The sequence below is a fragment of the Staurois parvus genome, unplaced genomic scaffold (genome assembly GCF_062004578.1).
Source record: "Staurois parvus isolate SC_StPar_1 unplaced genomic scaffold, SC_StPar_1.0 ptg000299l, whole genome shotgun sequence".
NCBI lineage: Eukaryota > Metazoa > Chordata > Amphibia > Anura > Ranidae > Staurois > Staurois parvus.
In genome coordinates this window covers 17,739,547-17,756,556 of record NW_028318095.1, presented here as the reverse complement: position 1 = coordinate 17,756,556, position 17,010 = coordinate 17,739,547, and the positions used below count along the sequence as shown (strand labels likewise).

General features: G+C 41.6%; 1 protein-coding gene across 1 annotated transcript in view; it reads right to left on the bottom strand.

Moving 5' to 3' along the window:
- Window positions 1-17,010, bottom strand: part of MOSPD2 (motile sperm domain containing 2) — a 150,384-nt gene that overhangs the window by 90,931 nt on the left and 42,443 nt on the right. Inside the window, exons 2-4 of the mRNA XM_089682976.1 lie at window positions 8,360-8,417; window positions 5,758-5,913; window positions 952-1,038 (exon numbers count right to left, since the gene is read on the bottom strand). Of these exons, the coding sequence (XP_089539102.1) occupies window positions 952-1,038; window positions 5,758-5,913; window positions 8,360-8,417 (301 nt within the window). The remainder of the gene's footprint in view (window positions 1-951; window positions 1,039-5,757; window positions 5,914-8,359; window positions 8,418-17,010) is intronic.

The following is a 17,010-nucleotide window of genomic DNA, read 5'->3' as shown; positions in this document are numbered from 1 at the left end:
CATCCATTGCCGGGAAGGGGTAGAAAGCCACTGATGACAGACACAAAAAATGTACTGTACAGATTCCGCAAACAGTGTGGAGGAAAAGTAAAAGTATGTATCTTGCAGCTTGGTATAGCCAAACTGCAAGCTAAAAAAAAAAAAAAAAAAAAAAATCGAAAAAGCAAAAAGAGAAAGAGACTACGGTCATTTTAAAGAGCAATTCCAGGTCTGGATATTTTATACAAAGTTATATTGCGCTAGATCGAGCCAATGTAACCATGTATATATGGTATAGCTGGCCGATGTCCCTGGAAGCTTGCAATCACTGAAGCAGACACTGCTACTCCAATGATCTCCACTTTCTTTCAAGTCGTAGGCTGAGTGGCTGGCCTGCTACATTCGGAACACAGGAGGTTGGCTGCTTAGCACAAGAACCATTCAGAGAATGCATTTTCTGGATGAATACAAAAGCATTCTCTGAACAAGGTGGCAAGGCTGAGTGGTTACATCACGCTCTGATGTTGATTATAGGAAGTAAACAGTCAAGCCTACTCCCCTATTCACATTGCATAAAACAACCAAGAGCAGACAAGAGCCATAGGGAAACTATGGTTCTTTATGACGAAATGTTCTGTGGGAGAAATGGGACCAACCCTACAAATTCATTGTAACCATCTATAGCAATTTCACATCCAGTGATTCAAGCAGTCCCAAAGAAAATAAAAGTTTCTCATAGGTTTCCTGATGTATCAGAGGAACCATATGCTTTTGTTGTATACGCTATAGTACATTAAACTATGTAATTCTTGCACACAGGTATATCAAATTTTTCATCACAATCCCATGCCAAATAGATTTTCCAGTGAGGAAAATCTGTGCTACGAATTGACAAAGTCCAATTAAAAAATAACTTTATTATGGGTTGTGATACAATAAAAGCGTACTGTATATCACAGGTGTTCAACTTACACAGTTTATTGCCTTCTTTGTCGTAACCGTGTAGATATGTAGCACCGACTTCAAAACACCATCTGGGAATAATGGATTCACTCACATCTGTAAAATATTGAAGAAAACATTCTGTAAGTAATGTGAGATTTAATACTAGTCACCTGTTCTAAATCCTAACCATACAATGTTTCAGAAGCTCTGAAAGATGTGAGAAGTGATCATAAATCTTTTCAATGACGGAATAAAACTGCAAAAAAAAATTTTTTCAGTAAAATAATGAGTTAGAACCTCATCTGGGTTAATATACTCTTCCCAGGTCTGCCCCCTTCTTCCTCACAAAGCCAATACTTTAGACCTTTACAAAATCTCTCCAAGGTGAAAAAACCTTGGACGGCTGTCACTAGATCAGGTATCCCCACTGATTCTCCTCCTTCCCCTCCACTCTTGTTCTGACTACAGCTCTAGGTTGGATCCCAGCACGTCAGCAGTGCAGGGCTCTAACGCTCATATGAAAAGAGACCCTACCTGATGCTTTTCCTCAGCTTAGCAAAGGGGTTTTCAAAATATAGCTTTCATCCTCTAAAACCCTGCTGAGCCACATGGATCTGGAAGCGAGGTCCAATTCTGCCCCCGGGTGGAAATGTCAGAACCAGAAGTGCCGCCATGATGGATTCAGTCCCAGAGTTGCTGACCGGATCCGACAATGATGCCAGACCAGAACAACGGAGCCAATGGAAGCACCTCCAAAGCCTGGAGTGGTCACTGGAGCCACCAGCATGCCATGAAAATGAAGTATTGCCCCATCTGGCACCACCTGAAGTGGCGCCATGTCTGAACAAACCCCCCCCCCCCCCCAAAAGATAGGTATAAGCCGCTTATGAAACTACCAACCAATAGAACCTGGAGGTAGGAACCCAAATACAGAAGCAAAAGCTGGGGGCTTCAGAAGTCATCTAAGTAATCAGCTTTTATTGGGCAAGATCTTGGCATAGGCGCTCTTGGCCAAAGAAGAGGAACACCTTTAGTCAAATCCCCAAACAGACAACAGTGAGTCCAAGGCTAGAGGGAAACCAACTGGTACAACAAAAAACAAACATGCATGTCAATGTACTCCTGGACAGTACTAAACACAAACTAAACTAAGGAACAAGGGGGTGGGAAAAAAAATTTGTATTGGTAATTATGCTCGGTCATGGTGGCAATGGTCACCAAGACACAGCGAGGGTGAATCTTGGGAACAGAGTAAAAATAATTAAAAACTCAATGTTTTCCAAGACTTCAAAAACAAAAAAATGAAAAAAAAAACTTTGACTTTAGATGCATTTTGAAGGACAATGGCCATAGCCATGCAAATAATTATTTTATGCCCCAGCAGACAACTTCAGGATTCTGAATTGCTGAAATATAACACAAATATGATATAACTCTTCAGCCACTCAACCTGCACACAGCTATTTCCTAGAAGGCATGCTTTTTATAACTTATACTAAAAATGGAGCAAAAAAGCCTCAACAGTTATGTGCAAGTCAGCATACATTTAGGTTGCATCTGTGCTACTCCAGGCAACAAGTGAAATGAATCAGTCAACTGTAAATGCTATCCATGAAATGTTACAACCATGCTAAAAATATAAAAATACACACAATGTACCCTTATGTGAATTAGATGTAATTCATTGCAGCTACATCCGGTCAGTTCCTCAATTATGCTGCTTGGCAAGCATGCAACGTGCAGAGCCGAGAATACCTAGACTAACAAAAGCTCAGGATCTAGATGATTTTAAACAATGGGGGGAGAGGTGCACTGTGCCATTTATAACTTCCCAGCTATTTCGGGATATAAAACAAATGCTCCAGGCAACACAAACATCCCAGAGTTTTATTTTCAAGTTCAACTGGAGAGTACCTATAAGTCCACCATAAGGCTGGCTATCACAACTGCAGCTTAAATTTGTGCCAACATATAAAAATATCACGCCTGAACTAATGAATAATGTCCTTATGTTGCTATTATAATTGGTACTCATATATTATAATTTGCTACTGATCCTTGGGAAGAACTTAAAAAAAGAAATAATCCCAATAACAAATATATATTTCATAATATTTTATAGGGAACTCTTATCAGTAAGGATATGTAAAAGGTTATTAATAAATAAAATAAATGAATAAAAAAGGCAGAATTCCTAGCTCCTGAAAGGTGTTTTGCATGTTGAACAGAAAAATATGTTTAATGATAAAAGCAGGGAATTAGGTTCTCTCCTGAAAGCACCCTAGTAAAGCAGGCATATATCAGAAGACTTTCAGGATATAATTCAGCTGTTGTGTCATTTCAGTTTGCTAAAAAATTATGAATTATTCTTACAGAGACAGCTTTTCCACAGATTCTGACTTCGTATTTCTCCTCAGATTAGATGCAGTCAACATGCAGCACTAGTAGAGATGTTTATCAGTATAGCCTGTGGGACTTGGTATGCAAACAACAACTAGATGTCCGCATACAGCCACAGAACAGTGGTGCCCTATGAACATCATTATATATGAATGGTCATAAAGCAGTCTTTCAAGCTATGTCAAACAGCAGGATGGGGAATTCACAATTACTGAGAAATCAACAGTTTCATGTCCCAGTTCTCTACCAATCACTATATAGCAGCTGTGAAAACTCTAGAAAAAGTGAAGTCAATACAGACTCGACAAACTATGTCCAGTGGCAGGGCTGTGATGGAAGATGGAAGCCGCCCTACAGCTAGGAGTCTCAAGTCCCCCTACAGTTAGATTTGAGTAAGGGGTGGCGGACCGAAATGCATTTCCATAGCAGTGCTAGCACAGGTAATATTTTCTCTTCCCTGGGATATCCAGGCAACTGTGGACCACAAGAGGTATCTCTCGTAAAGTGGGTCTCTCAGGGTAGTTGCTACTGTTGGCATATGCTTTCAACATGCAGCTAGGCCACTGACCATGATTTTTTGGGCTCCATCTGCTATTGTACTCTCCATCTGTCTTTGATGAGCAGATAGGGAATTACCTATAAGTGTTTTCACACTTTCTACCAATAAATCACCTTTAAAACACAAGGTTTGCACCCTTGTTGCTCCTCATAGTGCGTAATTCTAATGTCCATACTTTACTATCAGTTTAAATAGCTCATTAGGGCCAAGGTGGTCCAAAGGAATGATTTCCTACACTAGCAGGTGTGCCCACCTCAGCTACATACAATATACAGCCTTGTGTTCCAGGTGTGAGAAGAGATCCTCCCATATGACACCTGGAACAAAATAGAGCCAGGCTGTGCAGTGCTAAGCTATTCTTACGCAGTTTTGCATTCTATGAATACAAAACGCCCTCTGATTAGCTGAGGTGGAGAGGCAGGCTGATGATCTCAGCCATTCAGGGGAAGCTTTGTATTCATTGAAGGCATACAAACTGCCTATGAATGGTTAAGCGCCACTCAGCCTGATTATTTTGTACTGGGTGTGAGATGGAAAGGTCTTGTTTCAAACCTGGAGCACAAGGCTGAGGCTACATACAGTTTGTACAGCATGCCCAGCGGGTGCACCTGTTAGTGTGGGAAATAGTTCATTTGGGCAGCCTTGACATTAGCTTTATTCTCTTTGTTCTTTAGGAGCTGCATGCCAGAGCGTATTTTCACAATATCTTTCTCTACATCCTTAGTCATTGTTTATTGTGACCCGGTTGTGGACTGAAATTCACCAGTTTGTGCATACTATACAGTGTGTCACAATCCATTGTTTACCATCATATACAGACTGTCTGGAACAATGACATCTTCCCTTCTTTCCTGATTGGCTGAAACAACTAGCGGAGGTCAGCAAATAGAAGGAAATAATTCATTCTGGTCAAATGAAGTAAAGAGCAATGAAGGAAGCTAAACTGAAAGCATGTAAAAGTTTATGGTGCTTTTGATCAATATAAAAAAGAAGAAAACTGGCATTTGACTGAAAAGTATTACACTTTAACAAGGAAAGATTAAAGGTTCTTTCTCTGCCCAAAACGGACATTGGCTGCTACCCACTGGTTTTCTAACAATAAAACTGCATTTCTTGCTCCATCCACCTACCAATAAAGCAGTACTAAAGGTTCAGTTATTTAAAAATAAAAGAAATGTAAAAAAAAAACCAACAAACCTGTTATACTAACCTGCTCTGTGCTTTGGTTTTGCACAGAGCAGTCTGGATTCTCCTCTTCTCGGGTCCCCCGCCGGCGCTCCTGGCTCCTCCTTCCTGTTGAGTGCCCCCATAGCAAGCAGCTTGCTATGGGGTCACCCAAGCAGGTGCATTCCCAATCTGCTGCTCCATGTCTCCATTCACACATGGAGCCACAACTCGGCTCCGCCCCCTCTTTCTCCTCATTGGCTCACTGGCTGTAATTGAGGAGGCAGAGACCCATGACATCCAAGGTTCTCGTGCACATTGCTGGATCACGATGAGACTCAGGGGGAGCTGGGTGGACTGCTGCACACAGAAGGTTTTTTACCTACATGCACAGAATGCATGAAGGTAAAAATCCTTCTGCCTTTAAAACCACTTTAACAAGAATGTGTGTTCCCTCATGAATGTTTTAACTTATGTTACACACAATACAACAGTTGAAGTAATATCTTTTGTCCTGGGAGAATGCAGAACACTGTCATGGAAATCTCATTGCCAGTACACAAGTCCTCCCATCAACAACCACTAAGAACCAACATAGTTTTGGATAGAAAGACCCGAAAGCCAATGCAAACTATTTTATTCACTTGATTTTGGTGCCTTTGGGTGTCTTTTATGTACACCAAGGACTAACAAATGTCATGGTCTCTTACCATTAATAGCAATCTCTTTCCTCCATCTGAAGCTTTCATCAATCATCTTCAAAGCTTCCTCAATCACATTATGCCTCCACAGCAGATAGCTTTCCACCCAGCCATCATCTTTCTGAAGTCTTTCTACATCACGGCTATCATATTTACTGGAATTGTCTGGAAGCAAAACAATAATTTAGAAACATGTGAGCATCATTCTACGGTTATAATATATTATTATTAACACCACAGCTATCCCTGGCAATATATGGGGACAGATTTTGAAAATCAAAATTTCAATGGATTACGTTTCAGTGAAGACTGAAAATAAAAGAATAATGGATTGGTAGCTTTTCTGAATTTTTTCTAAATCGTCCTTGAGGCAGAAGTACAACAATCTGTAGAAACTGGACCACTTGTTTACTTAAAGCTCACCTGCTCTGGGGAGTAGAAGTGTATGAGGACTTCAGTTTCAACACAGTCCAAAGATGTTGTCTACAATCATTATAAAAGGGAAAATATAGTGGTTTTGTACATATTTTAAGTTCAGGACGAAAAAAAAATATTTAAAAATGGTTATATTGCACAGAAATGGGAATGCTACACAAGAATTTAAGCCAGTATTAGGTGTAGCTTTATAATATTTTTTTAATTGTTTTTCCGTTTCTCACTACAAAGCTACACTGCAAAGATCAACTGCTAAAGATTACATTAACATACATTCTTATGTGAGCTCTGAATTATCCCTTTTCAGATAGCTCTGTCAGTGGTTTTCAATGAGACACAGCCTGTCTGAAACACAAGTATGATGTGCCCCCACTTTAGCTAACCCATAGTGTTCTAATAATCCATTGTCATAAATTTGAAGTGACCTGGTGTAAGGCTGTGTAGAATGCAGCAAACTGGAAAATCAGACCATTGATAAAAGTGTGAAACATTGTTTTTCTGCTAAACACAATTTCATTGATTGCACATATATTTTAAAAGGATCGGCTGACAGCATTGACGCCTCTCCTGGTGGAATAACAGGCTGCCGAACTCTAAGCCAACTGAGCATACTGCGTGACATCTGCTGAGGTTTGACAGAATGTTTGATAGTGGCTCATCCTCACAAAATGTCAGAGGGGCCAGATCAAATGTCCAGCTAAAATATGCTACAGATGCATCTTGGCAACTCTAGTATACATTTTATTTCTTTGGGGAAACAGAGCCCCATATAACGCCATACAGCATAAAAAATTACAGCCTTTTCAAAACACAAACTACTAAATTACTGGGCAAAAAGTGTAAAGACAAAATCTTTGCAGAACCAGAACTACTACATGCTAATTTAGTAAAAAGTTGGCAAATTTAAAGTGATAGTAAAGGCTCCGGTGTTTTATCCCCTAAATAAAAAAAAAAAAAAAAAAAAAAAAGCATGCGCTGCCCACCACTCCTCTTGTGTGCCCCCATGGCAAGCCTCCTGAGTTGGGCCGTGTGCAACCATAGACACACAAGCACAGCTCGGCCACTCCTCCTGTTCCCTCTTCAATGGATTTAACTGACGGCAGCAGGAGCCTATGGCTTCCACTTTTCAGTCTTTCCTGTGAAACCAGAAAGAGAGAACAGTGCTGTTTCTGGATCGAGAAAGGACTCGGGTAAGAAATTTAGTGAGTAAGAATAGGAAGTGAAAGCTTTCTTTACCTTAATGCAGATAATGCGTAAAGGTAAAAAAAACCTTTTGGCTTTAGAATAACTTTACAATCATCTAACCTTCTACTGTTAATTATGCAAGAAGAGACCTCTACATGTCAAGCTATGGCATGACTTGGCCAGCAGCTAACAAGACAGGACACTACTATTGGAAAGTTCGATAAAAATACTATGATTGCTAATATCAAGTTGCCATAATTAAAATTAAAGTGCTAAAGATTGAATTTTTTTTTTTAATAACAAACATGTTATACTTACTGGCTCTGTGCAACAGTTTTGCACATTGCAGCCCCAATCTTTTTTGGGTCCCCCGCCGATGCTCCTGGCTCCTCCTCTCAGATGAGTGCCCGCAATAGCAAATTTCTTGCTTCCGAGCCACGCTCCAGTGAATAGACATTGTCAATTCAAACACAGAGTGTGGCTTGGCCCTTCCCCCCGCTCTCTCCTTATTGGCTTACTGGCTGTGATTGACAGCAGCAGTAGCCAATGGCTCCCACTGCTGTATGAGCCAATAAGAAGAGAGAGGCTTGAGAGAGCCTAATGTATACCCTAATGTATAGAATGCATTAAAGTTAAAGAACTTCTGCCTTTAGAACCACTTCAACTTCTAAATTTTTTTTTTTAATGGTTTGTTAATCAGCTGTAAATATATCTTGCAACATCCAATTTCCTGCATACCAATCTCACAATTGTTCTCATTTAAAAGTTCAAAATAGTAGCAAAAGTGTAAAATGAGATAAATGATGTTAAAAAAAAAAAAATTGTATGATGAGGAAAAGCACTGGATGATACAATGTATGACAGTAGATTAAAGGAATAGTTAGAGGAAGAAAAAAAAAATAGAAAAGTTACAGCACTGGTTAAAGGGCAGCTGTGGCCTGTAAAGGTATTGGCATATAATTATCCGAATTCCGCAACTGTACATACACACCTTGGAAATATTCCTGTTCAAATCTCTTTCTTGTGTCATGGACTAGCTTCTCCTTTTCCTGCAGAAGACAATTTGTCAAAAATTTTAATATGCATGTTATATACAATAGAATAGGCAAAACATCTTACAATACAGATGAACACAAAAAAATATAATTCACACAGCGCAATGTATAGAAAGCTTATATATCAAAATCAAACTATGCAACAAGCAACAGTCAAAGCAGCAAGGGTACATTACTATGAACCTACAGTGCCTTGAAAAAGTATTCATACCCCTTGAAATTTTCCATCTTTTGTCACGTTACAACCAAAAATTGAAATGTATTTTATTGGGATTTTTTGTGATAGACCAACACAAAGTGGCACATAATTGTGAAGTGGAAGGAAAATGATAAATGGTTTTCAAAATTGTTTACAAATAAATATCTGAAAAGTGTGGCGTGCATTTGTTTTCAGCCCCCTTTACTCTGATACCCCTAATTAAAATCTAGTGGAACCAATTGCCTTCAGAAGTCATCTAATTAGTAAATAAAGTCCACCTGTGTGTGATTTAGTCTCAGGATAAAACACAGCTGTTCTGTGAAGACCTCATAGGTTTGTTAGAGAACATCAGTAAACAAACAGCATCATGAAGGCCAAGGAAAATACCAGACAGGTCAAGGATAAAGTTGTGAAGAAGTTTAAAGCAGGGTTAGGTTATAAATAAAAATATTCCAAGCTTTGAACATTCCATGGATCACTGTTCAATCCAACATCAGAAAATGGAAAGAGTATGGCACAACTGCAAACCTACCAAGACATGGCCATCCACCTAAATTGACAGGCCAGGCAAGGAAACCATTAATCAGAGAAGCAGCCAAGAGGCCCATGGTAACTCTGGAGGAGCTGCAGAGATCCAAAGCTCAGGTGGGAGAATCTGTCCACATGACAACTATTAGTCGTACACTCCACAAATCTGGCCTTTATGGAAAAGTGGCAAGAAGAAAGCCATTGTTGGAAGAAAGCCATAAGTAGTCCCATTTGCAGTTTGTGAGAAGCCATGTGGGGGACACAGTAAACTTGAAAGAAGGTGTTCTGGTCAGATGAGACCAAAATGTAACCTTGGTGGCCTAAAAGCTAAACACTATGTGTGGCAGAAAACACACACTAACACACCATCACCATGAAACATGGTGGTGGCAGCATCATGTCGAGGGGATGCTTTTCTTTAGCAGGGACAAGGAAGCTGGTCAAACTTGATGGGAAGATGGATGGAGCCAAATATAGGGCAATCTTAGAAGAAAACCTGTTAGAGTCTGCAAAAGACTTGAGACTTGGGCAGAGGTTCAACTTCCAGCAGGACAACGATCCTAAACATGCAGCCTGAGCTACAATGGAATGGTTTAGATCAAAGCATATTCATGTGTTAGAATGGCCCAGTCAAAGTCCAGACCTAAATCCAATTGAGAATCTGTGGCAAGACTTGAAAATTGCTGTTCACAGACGCTCTCCATTCAATCTGACAGAGCTTGCGCTATTTTGCAAAGAAGAATGAATAAACATTTTACTCTCTAAATGTGCAAAGCTGGTAGAGACATGCCCAAAAAGACTTGCAGCTGTAATTGCAGCGAAATGTGGTTCTACAAAATACTGTCAATGTTTTAATTGAAAACAACTTCAATTAGCACAATTAATCTAAAATGTAATCATTATGGTAATGTAACTCAACATATAGGGTGTGATTTACTAAAACTGGTGAATACAGAATCTGGTTAAGCTCTGAAAAGAAACCAATCAGCTTCAAGTTTTTTTTTCGTCAAAGCTTAATTGAACAAGCTGAAGTTATTAGCTGATTGGTTTCCATGCAGAGCTGCACCAGATTTTGCTCTCTCCAGTTTTAGTAAATCAATCCCCCAGTGTCAAGGGAGAACAGATTACTTCAGAATTCAAAAAGCTGTCCAAACTACCTGCCATAATGCAATTTTAAAGTGGATCTAAAGGCTGAAGGATTTTAACCATCATGCATAGTAAAAACCTTCAGTGTGTAGCTCCTCCCTCAGCACCCCCTAATACCTACCTGAGTCAGACCACAATCTAGCTGTCAGGGACCCCAGATTTGTCCACGATCGCGCACGGGTCTGCGCATGCGTGGTATGCTCAGTCGCACTAGCGTGCGAGCATTGGGACCTGGACACCCGCGACGGCAGCGGCGGTCGCGCATGCGCACTCGCAATCGCGCGCCTGGCACCAATCAGGGCGCCCTATTTAAAACAGGTCAGGTCTGTGCTCTAATTGCCGTATGGTCTTACCTGTATCCTGTGTTCCTGATTTAAGATTGCTTTGTTGCCGACCCTGCCTGACCTTGATGTGCTGATTGTCTCCTGCACTGAACCTTGGCTTGCCTGACCATTCTCCTGTCTAATCCCACACGTTTTGATCTCCTGTTACCGAACCCGGCTCGTGACCAGTTTATCCTTCTGTCTACTGTTTTGTACCGTGCTGCCTCCACCGCTACCGACCCGGCCTGCCCAACTCTGCTCTTCCTACTTCCTTACATCAGGCTCTCACCTGCTATACACCTCCGGCAAGCGCTTCTACCACAGCTGGGTGTACCCAGGGGCCGCGACCTGGTTTCGGCCTGCTCCAAGTCCATCCCCAACATCAAGGGTCCTGGTTAACAAGCAGGTCGGGGCTTAGATACCGCGCCTTGGGGAATTCCGGTCTGTGGAACGCTAGAGGCTACAGCCGGCAGGTCCCTAACACTAGCGCTGTGCAAGTGGCTTTCCCGGGTTTCTCCCTCCATTGGTGTAACGGAACCGACCCGGACTACGCTTGAGTACTTCCGTTAGACTACCACTTCCCTGTCTGAACACCGACAACAGACACCACAGCCGACCATACAAAACTAGACAACACCAGTCTTGAAGTAAACCAGAGTAGACTACTTTATTTGAACACAGATACAAAATATATACACTCAGGGAACAACCCCCCTCCCTGCATAATGACACAGGGCGGGGCAATCTACATTTAGTAACAAGAGACACACAGGTATTCAAACTTCACACCAGCAGACAGTCCCATCAGGAAGGAGGGCTGCTGGAGAACCCCCCCCCCCCCACACACACACACACACTAAGCTAATACACAAACACATATGTCCCATATTAGTTTGCTCCAAAGCCAGACAAACAATAGAACAATGGGATGCAGCCACATAACATTAAACAATCAACAACCCCCCCCCCCCCCATCTCCTATACATGTCTACATAGTCCACACAATATTAGGACAGATGACCATGTACCCCTAACAGGCACAGGGTGATTTACACATAAGAGCGATATGGGGAGCTGAGACAGAGGTCTCCCCACCTCTCCAAATTGAGCTGGGTTCCATGGGCCCCCCACCCAAAGTAACTCCCGTCACAATTGACTCCTGTTGCTGTCAATCACAGCCACAGAGGAGGGAGCGGTGGGGGGGGGGGTTGTGGCTGAGCTGTAGTTCGTTTGTGTCCTGTAGATACACAGATGGGGCTCAGGAGCAAGCAAACATGAGTGCCCCCAGAGCAGGCAGCTTGCTCCAGGGGAACAAAAGGGGGAGGGGCCAGGAGCAGCAGCAGGGATCCCAAGAAGAAGAGGATTGGGCTGCTTTGTGAAAAAACAGTGCACATAACAGGTAAGTATAACATGCCTGTTATTTTTCTTTTAAAGTGAACCTTTAGTCAGGGACATGTAACAAAAGAAACCGTTTAAGTCTAACTATAAATTTTGTTTTCAACCTAAATGATTTGTCCAGCACTGTACATTACCCCTGAAGTTCTTCGGAGAGTTCAAGACTACCCAATTGGTGGCCAGAGGTTTGCATGTGGCCCATGGGGGCCTTCTTTTGTAGTAATGGTGTAGTAGGGGGATACAGCAGCAGTAAACAAGGTGTACGGTGGGGTCCGAGGACTGAGATGGAAGGTTATCTTATGCATGTTCTTTCCTGATTTGATCACAATACATATACTATGATCATCATTGGATATTTTTGAAATGGAAACTTTATATTTTCCCTTATTTATAAGTGATCACATTTCCTCTGCTGTCAGCTGCAAAAGGAGCTAGGGGAGGAGAAACAGCAGCACATGATCTTCCCAGTGAATGGCTGTGCAGGGGGTGTGTGTCAACAGAAACTTGATCATTGGATTAGCTCTAATGCCTAGATTGGTCAGTTTTTAATAGGAAAGCGGAAGGACTAGTGGGATCATCAGGTGTTTCACACAAAATAAATACAAAGAGAACAGGACACTTTTTCATGCAAGTACATGGTACAGCAGGTGCATATCACGAATGTGAAATGTTGGGTTTACATATTCTTTAAGGCAAATCATCAGCCAGGTGAAATAAATAAAACACATTAGGTTAGATTTTATAAACTATGCTCACACAGTATATCATTTGAAATATAAAAATGAATACTAACTAAATATCTTACGAATCCATATTTTGCTGTATGGCTGCCATATAGTAGCTCCAGATAATATGAAGAAAATTCCAGTGGATATGAAAGTCAAGTCTGTGAATATGTTCTCAGTACGATGTCCCCAGTGAGCCTGCCTGTGCTCCCGTGTCCTTGAACTGTCAAGCGGTGACATTTCAGAGTGTGATCACAGGACTTGACTTTATCTCTCCACAATAAGGCACTTTACATTGCACTGGATCTATCCAAGGCATTTCCAAAATGTTATCCACCTGTTACTAACCAGACCAAGGCTTCGACTTGACGTGATCAATTGGCTCTGGTCCGCGTCTTTTTTTTTTTTTTTTAACCTTTATACATGTGATGCAAACCCAGTGTAATATCAAACTACCATTTCTAGGGAAACATTGTTTATGGGGTTTCTTAACAGTCAGGAACAGATTGACACAATGGAAAAAAAAAAAAATGGAATTGAGCATGGCCACTCATATTTCTTAGCATAGCAAAGTAGGTCTACACCAAGGAAAGAAATGCCGCCTCCTATGATGCAAAAGAAGCTGCCACTATATTGCCCTGTGTAAGCTATGCTGTCAGTTAGAACAGGGGTCTCCAAACTTTCTATGTAAAGAGCCAGTTTACGGTCCCTCAGACTTTAGGGGGGCTGGACTGTAGCCAGCAGGAGTAGAGAGCATCAGTGCCCCATCATTGATCTTAAAAGGGAGGATTAGTGCCCCATTCTGATATCAGTGAGAAGTACAATGCCCCATTGATTGTGTCAGTGGGGGGAATGGTGCTCCATCATTGGTGACAGTTGGTGGAATAGTGCCCCAAGGGCCAGATAAACTCAGGCAAAAGGGCCACATCCAGTTTGGAGACCACGGAGTTAGAACACTGCACTTGGGAGGGAAAGAACAAACATAACTACACTCAAACAAACCTACTAGGTCTTAGTTTATATACTGTTTGTCCCTTTGATTAGGGATTATAAGTAACTAGGCGGCTTTTTATGAACAGCTCTCAGGAAAATAGAAAATATTTCCGAGTATTATTTTAGAAATTGCACATGAGCAATAAGGGTTAAACCTGGCCAAATTGTTATTTTAAAAGAAAAACTTCTGCCAAGAACGAATACACGTTTTTGTGGGGTGGGTACCTAGTTTTGACAAACAAATATGGATTTGATGCAGATTCTCCTTAGGAGATGGAATGTGTCTAAACTTGTTATTAATGTAATCTTCCCAGATCGTGATTTATGGAATATATATGGTTTTGGGGAGCTGTATGAAAAAGGCACTTTCTTGTCAGAGGAAGCCAGACTTCCAAATGTGGATTGATTCTAACTGGCTTTACAATGGGCAATTACAACCATATACAAAAACACTACACGTTCACAGCTAATTCACAAAATAGTTGTTCGGTGTTCCAGGTCAGGTTTACATCAAAATCAAGGCCAGGAATTTACTCTGTTCACAAATGAAAGACGTGAGATTCAGAAGAGTTCCCATAGAGGTCAATGAGCCTGAATTTCACACCTTTCCCAGACAGCACTGCTCAGAAAATGGTTGGACTCTTTCAATTTGCACCGAATCCGCACTAGACATACACTATATTGCCAAAAGTATTGGGATGCCTGCCTTTACACGCACATGAACTTTAATGGCATCCCAGTCTTAGTCCGTAGGGTTCAATATTGAGTTGGCCCACCGTTTGCAGCTATAACAGTTTCAACTCTTCTGGGAAAGCTGTCCACAAGGTTTAGGAGTGTTTCTATGGGAATGTTTGACCAGTCTTCCAGAAGCGCATTTGTGAGGTCAGGCACTGATATTGTAAAAGAAGGCTTGGCCAGCATTTTCCTCTCTAATTCATCCCAAAGGTGTTCTATCGGGTTGGGGTCAGGATTCTGTGCAGGCCAGTGAAGTTCCTCCACCCAAACCTCACTCATCCATGTCTTTATGGACCTTGCTTTGTGCACTGGTGCGCAGTCATGTTGGAAGAGGAAGGGGGCATCCCCAAACTGTTTCCACAGAGTTGGGAGCACAAAATTGTCCAAAATCTCTCAGTATGCTGACGCCTTAAGAGTTCCCTTCACTGGAACTAAGGGGCCAAGCCAAACCACTGAAAAACAACCCCACACCATAATCCCCCCTCCACCAAACTTTACACTTGGCACAAGGCAGTCAGGCAAGTACCATTCTCCTGGAAACCACCAAACCCAGACACATGCATCGGTTTGCGAGACAGAGAAATGTGATTCATCATTCCAGAGAACATGGCTTCAATGATCTAGAGTCCAGTGGCGGAGTGCTTTATACCACTGCATCCGACTCTTTGCATTGCAGTTGGTGATGTAAGGCTTGGATGCAGCTGTTCGGCCATGGAAACCCATTCCATGAAGCTCTCTACGCGCTATTTCTGAGCTAACCTGAAGGCCACACAAAGTGGCCATGGAATATTTGGTAGCAAGGAAATTAACTGGATGAACTTACTGCACAGATGGCAATCTATGACGGTATTGCACGTGAATTCACTGAGCTCTTGAGAGTGACCCATTCTTTCCCAAATGTTTGTAGAAGCAGTCTGCATGCATAGGTGCTGGATTTTATATACCTGTGGCCATGGAGGTGATTTGAACACCTGAATCCAATGATTTGGAAGGGTGACCCAATACTTTTGGCAACATAGTGTATGTTAACCACTTGCCGTCCGGCCTCTGTATATAAAAACAGCCAGATGGTGGCAGTCCAGGGACAGGTTGCCATTCATAAATGGCGCCCGCCATTTTGGACTGTGCACGCAACCTGGGAGCACGCAGCACTGCGATCCAGTGCCCACTGTGTGCTCCGGACACAGTGGAACAACGATTGTTGTATGGGACCTCTGTGCGAGGTTCCGATCATGTGATCACTGATTGGCCAATCAGTGATCACATGCAGAGTAGTAAGCAATGATGTCACTTCCTGACATCATTGCTTACTACGTGTGAAATCTGTGAATGATCTATTCACAACAGCCTTGTACCATGTGACAAGCTGTGACCAATCACAGCTCACACAGTATTTCTCAATGGCTGCAAGAATGCAGCCGGAGAGGAGAAATTATTGCTTTTACAGCCTTTATGGGTGTAAAAGCAATCAGTGTAAAAAAGAAAAAAAAAATCCTCATCACCCCCCACCACAAGTAGTACAGTGTCACCATGGTGACACTGTACTGCTAGGGTGACAGTATGTAAAAAAAAATATATATGTAAATAAAAAATAAATGTAAAGTTTTTTTAAAGAAATTATAATTTTTGGTTATAAACTAATGTGTTTTTTTACCTAAAAAGATAACTGAATACATTTTGGCCAAGATTTATGATGAAATATATATTTGCAAAATTTTATAAGAAAAAAAAAAAAAGTCCCAGTGGTGAATAAATACCAGAAAAATTAAGTTTTATCTGTCTCAGAAAAATGCTAAAAAATTAATATGGGTACAGTGTTGCATGACCGCGCAATTGTCATTCAAAATGTGATAGCGCTGAAAGCTAAAAATTGGCCTGGACAGGAAGGGGGTGAAAGTGTCCGGACAGAAAGGGGGTAAAAGTGTCTTGACAGGAAGGGGTTAACAGGCACAATAGAAAGCAATGTTCTTACACGTCATGCAAATTGGATGCGATTCAAAACATATACAATTCGCATATGTGTGAACCAGCTCTCATGAAAGGCTCATTAAAAAGGTCTGCGCTTATCAGTGTTGTGCTTTTCAGACTTCGCAAAAAGTGGCCATAGATGGATCGAAATTCAGCCCTTTCCATCTGTGGCCACTGCAGTGTAACAGAAGTCAATCTACAGATGGATTTCTGTTTAACCGCCTTGTCAAATAAAAGCAGCTCGGTCAGCACTGCAGGCAATAGTCTGTGGTGCGGATCTATGTATTCTGACAGTAAGGGGCTCTCCCTGCTGTCAGAATACAAAAAGCGCAACAGAGATGATTTTCTCCATCCACCTCGAATGTGTGGATGGGACAATTGGTTCAGCTCAATTCAGTGGGCTGAACTAAAAAAAAACTGAACCATGTGCGGACAGCTTAAACACTGCTCACGATAACTTTTACAAATTTTCAATCGCTTAGAATTAGTCTGTGCAGACCTGATAAAAAACATTTAGACATTCAGTGAAATTTAGGATACTGCTAGGATTGTAAGATCTCCTAGGAAAGATGAAC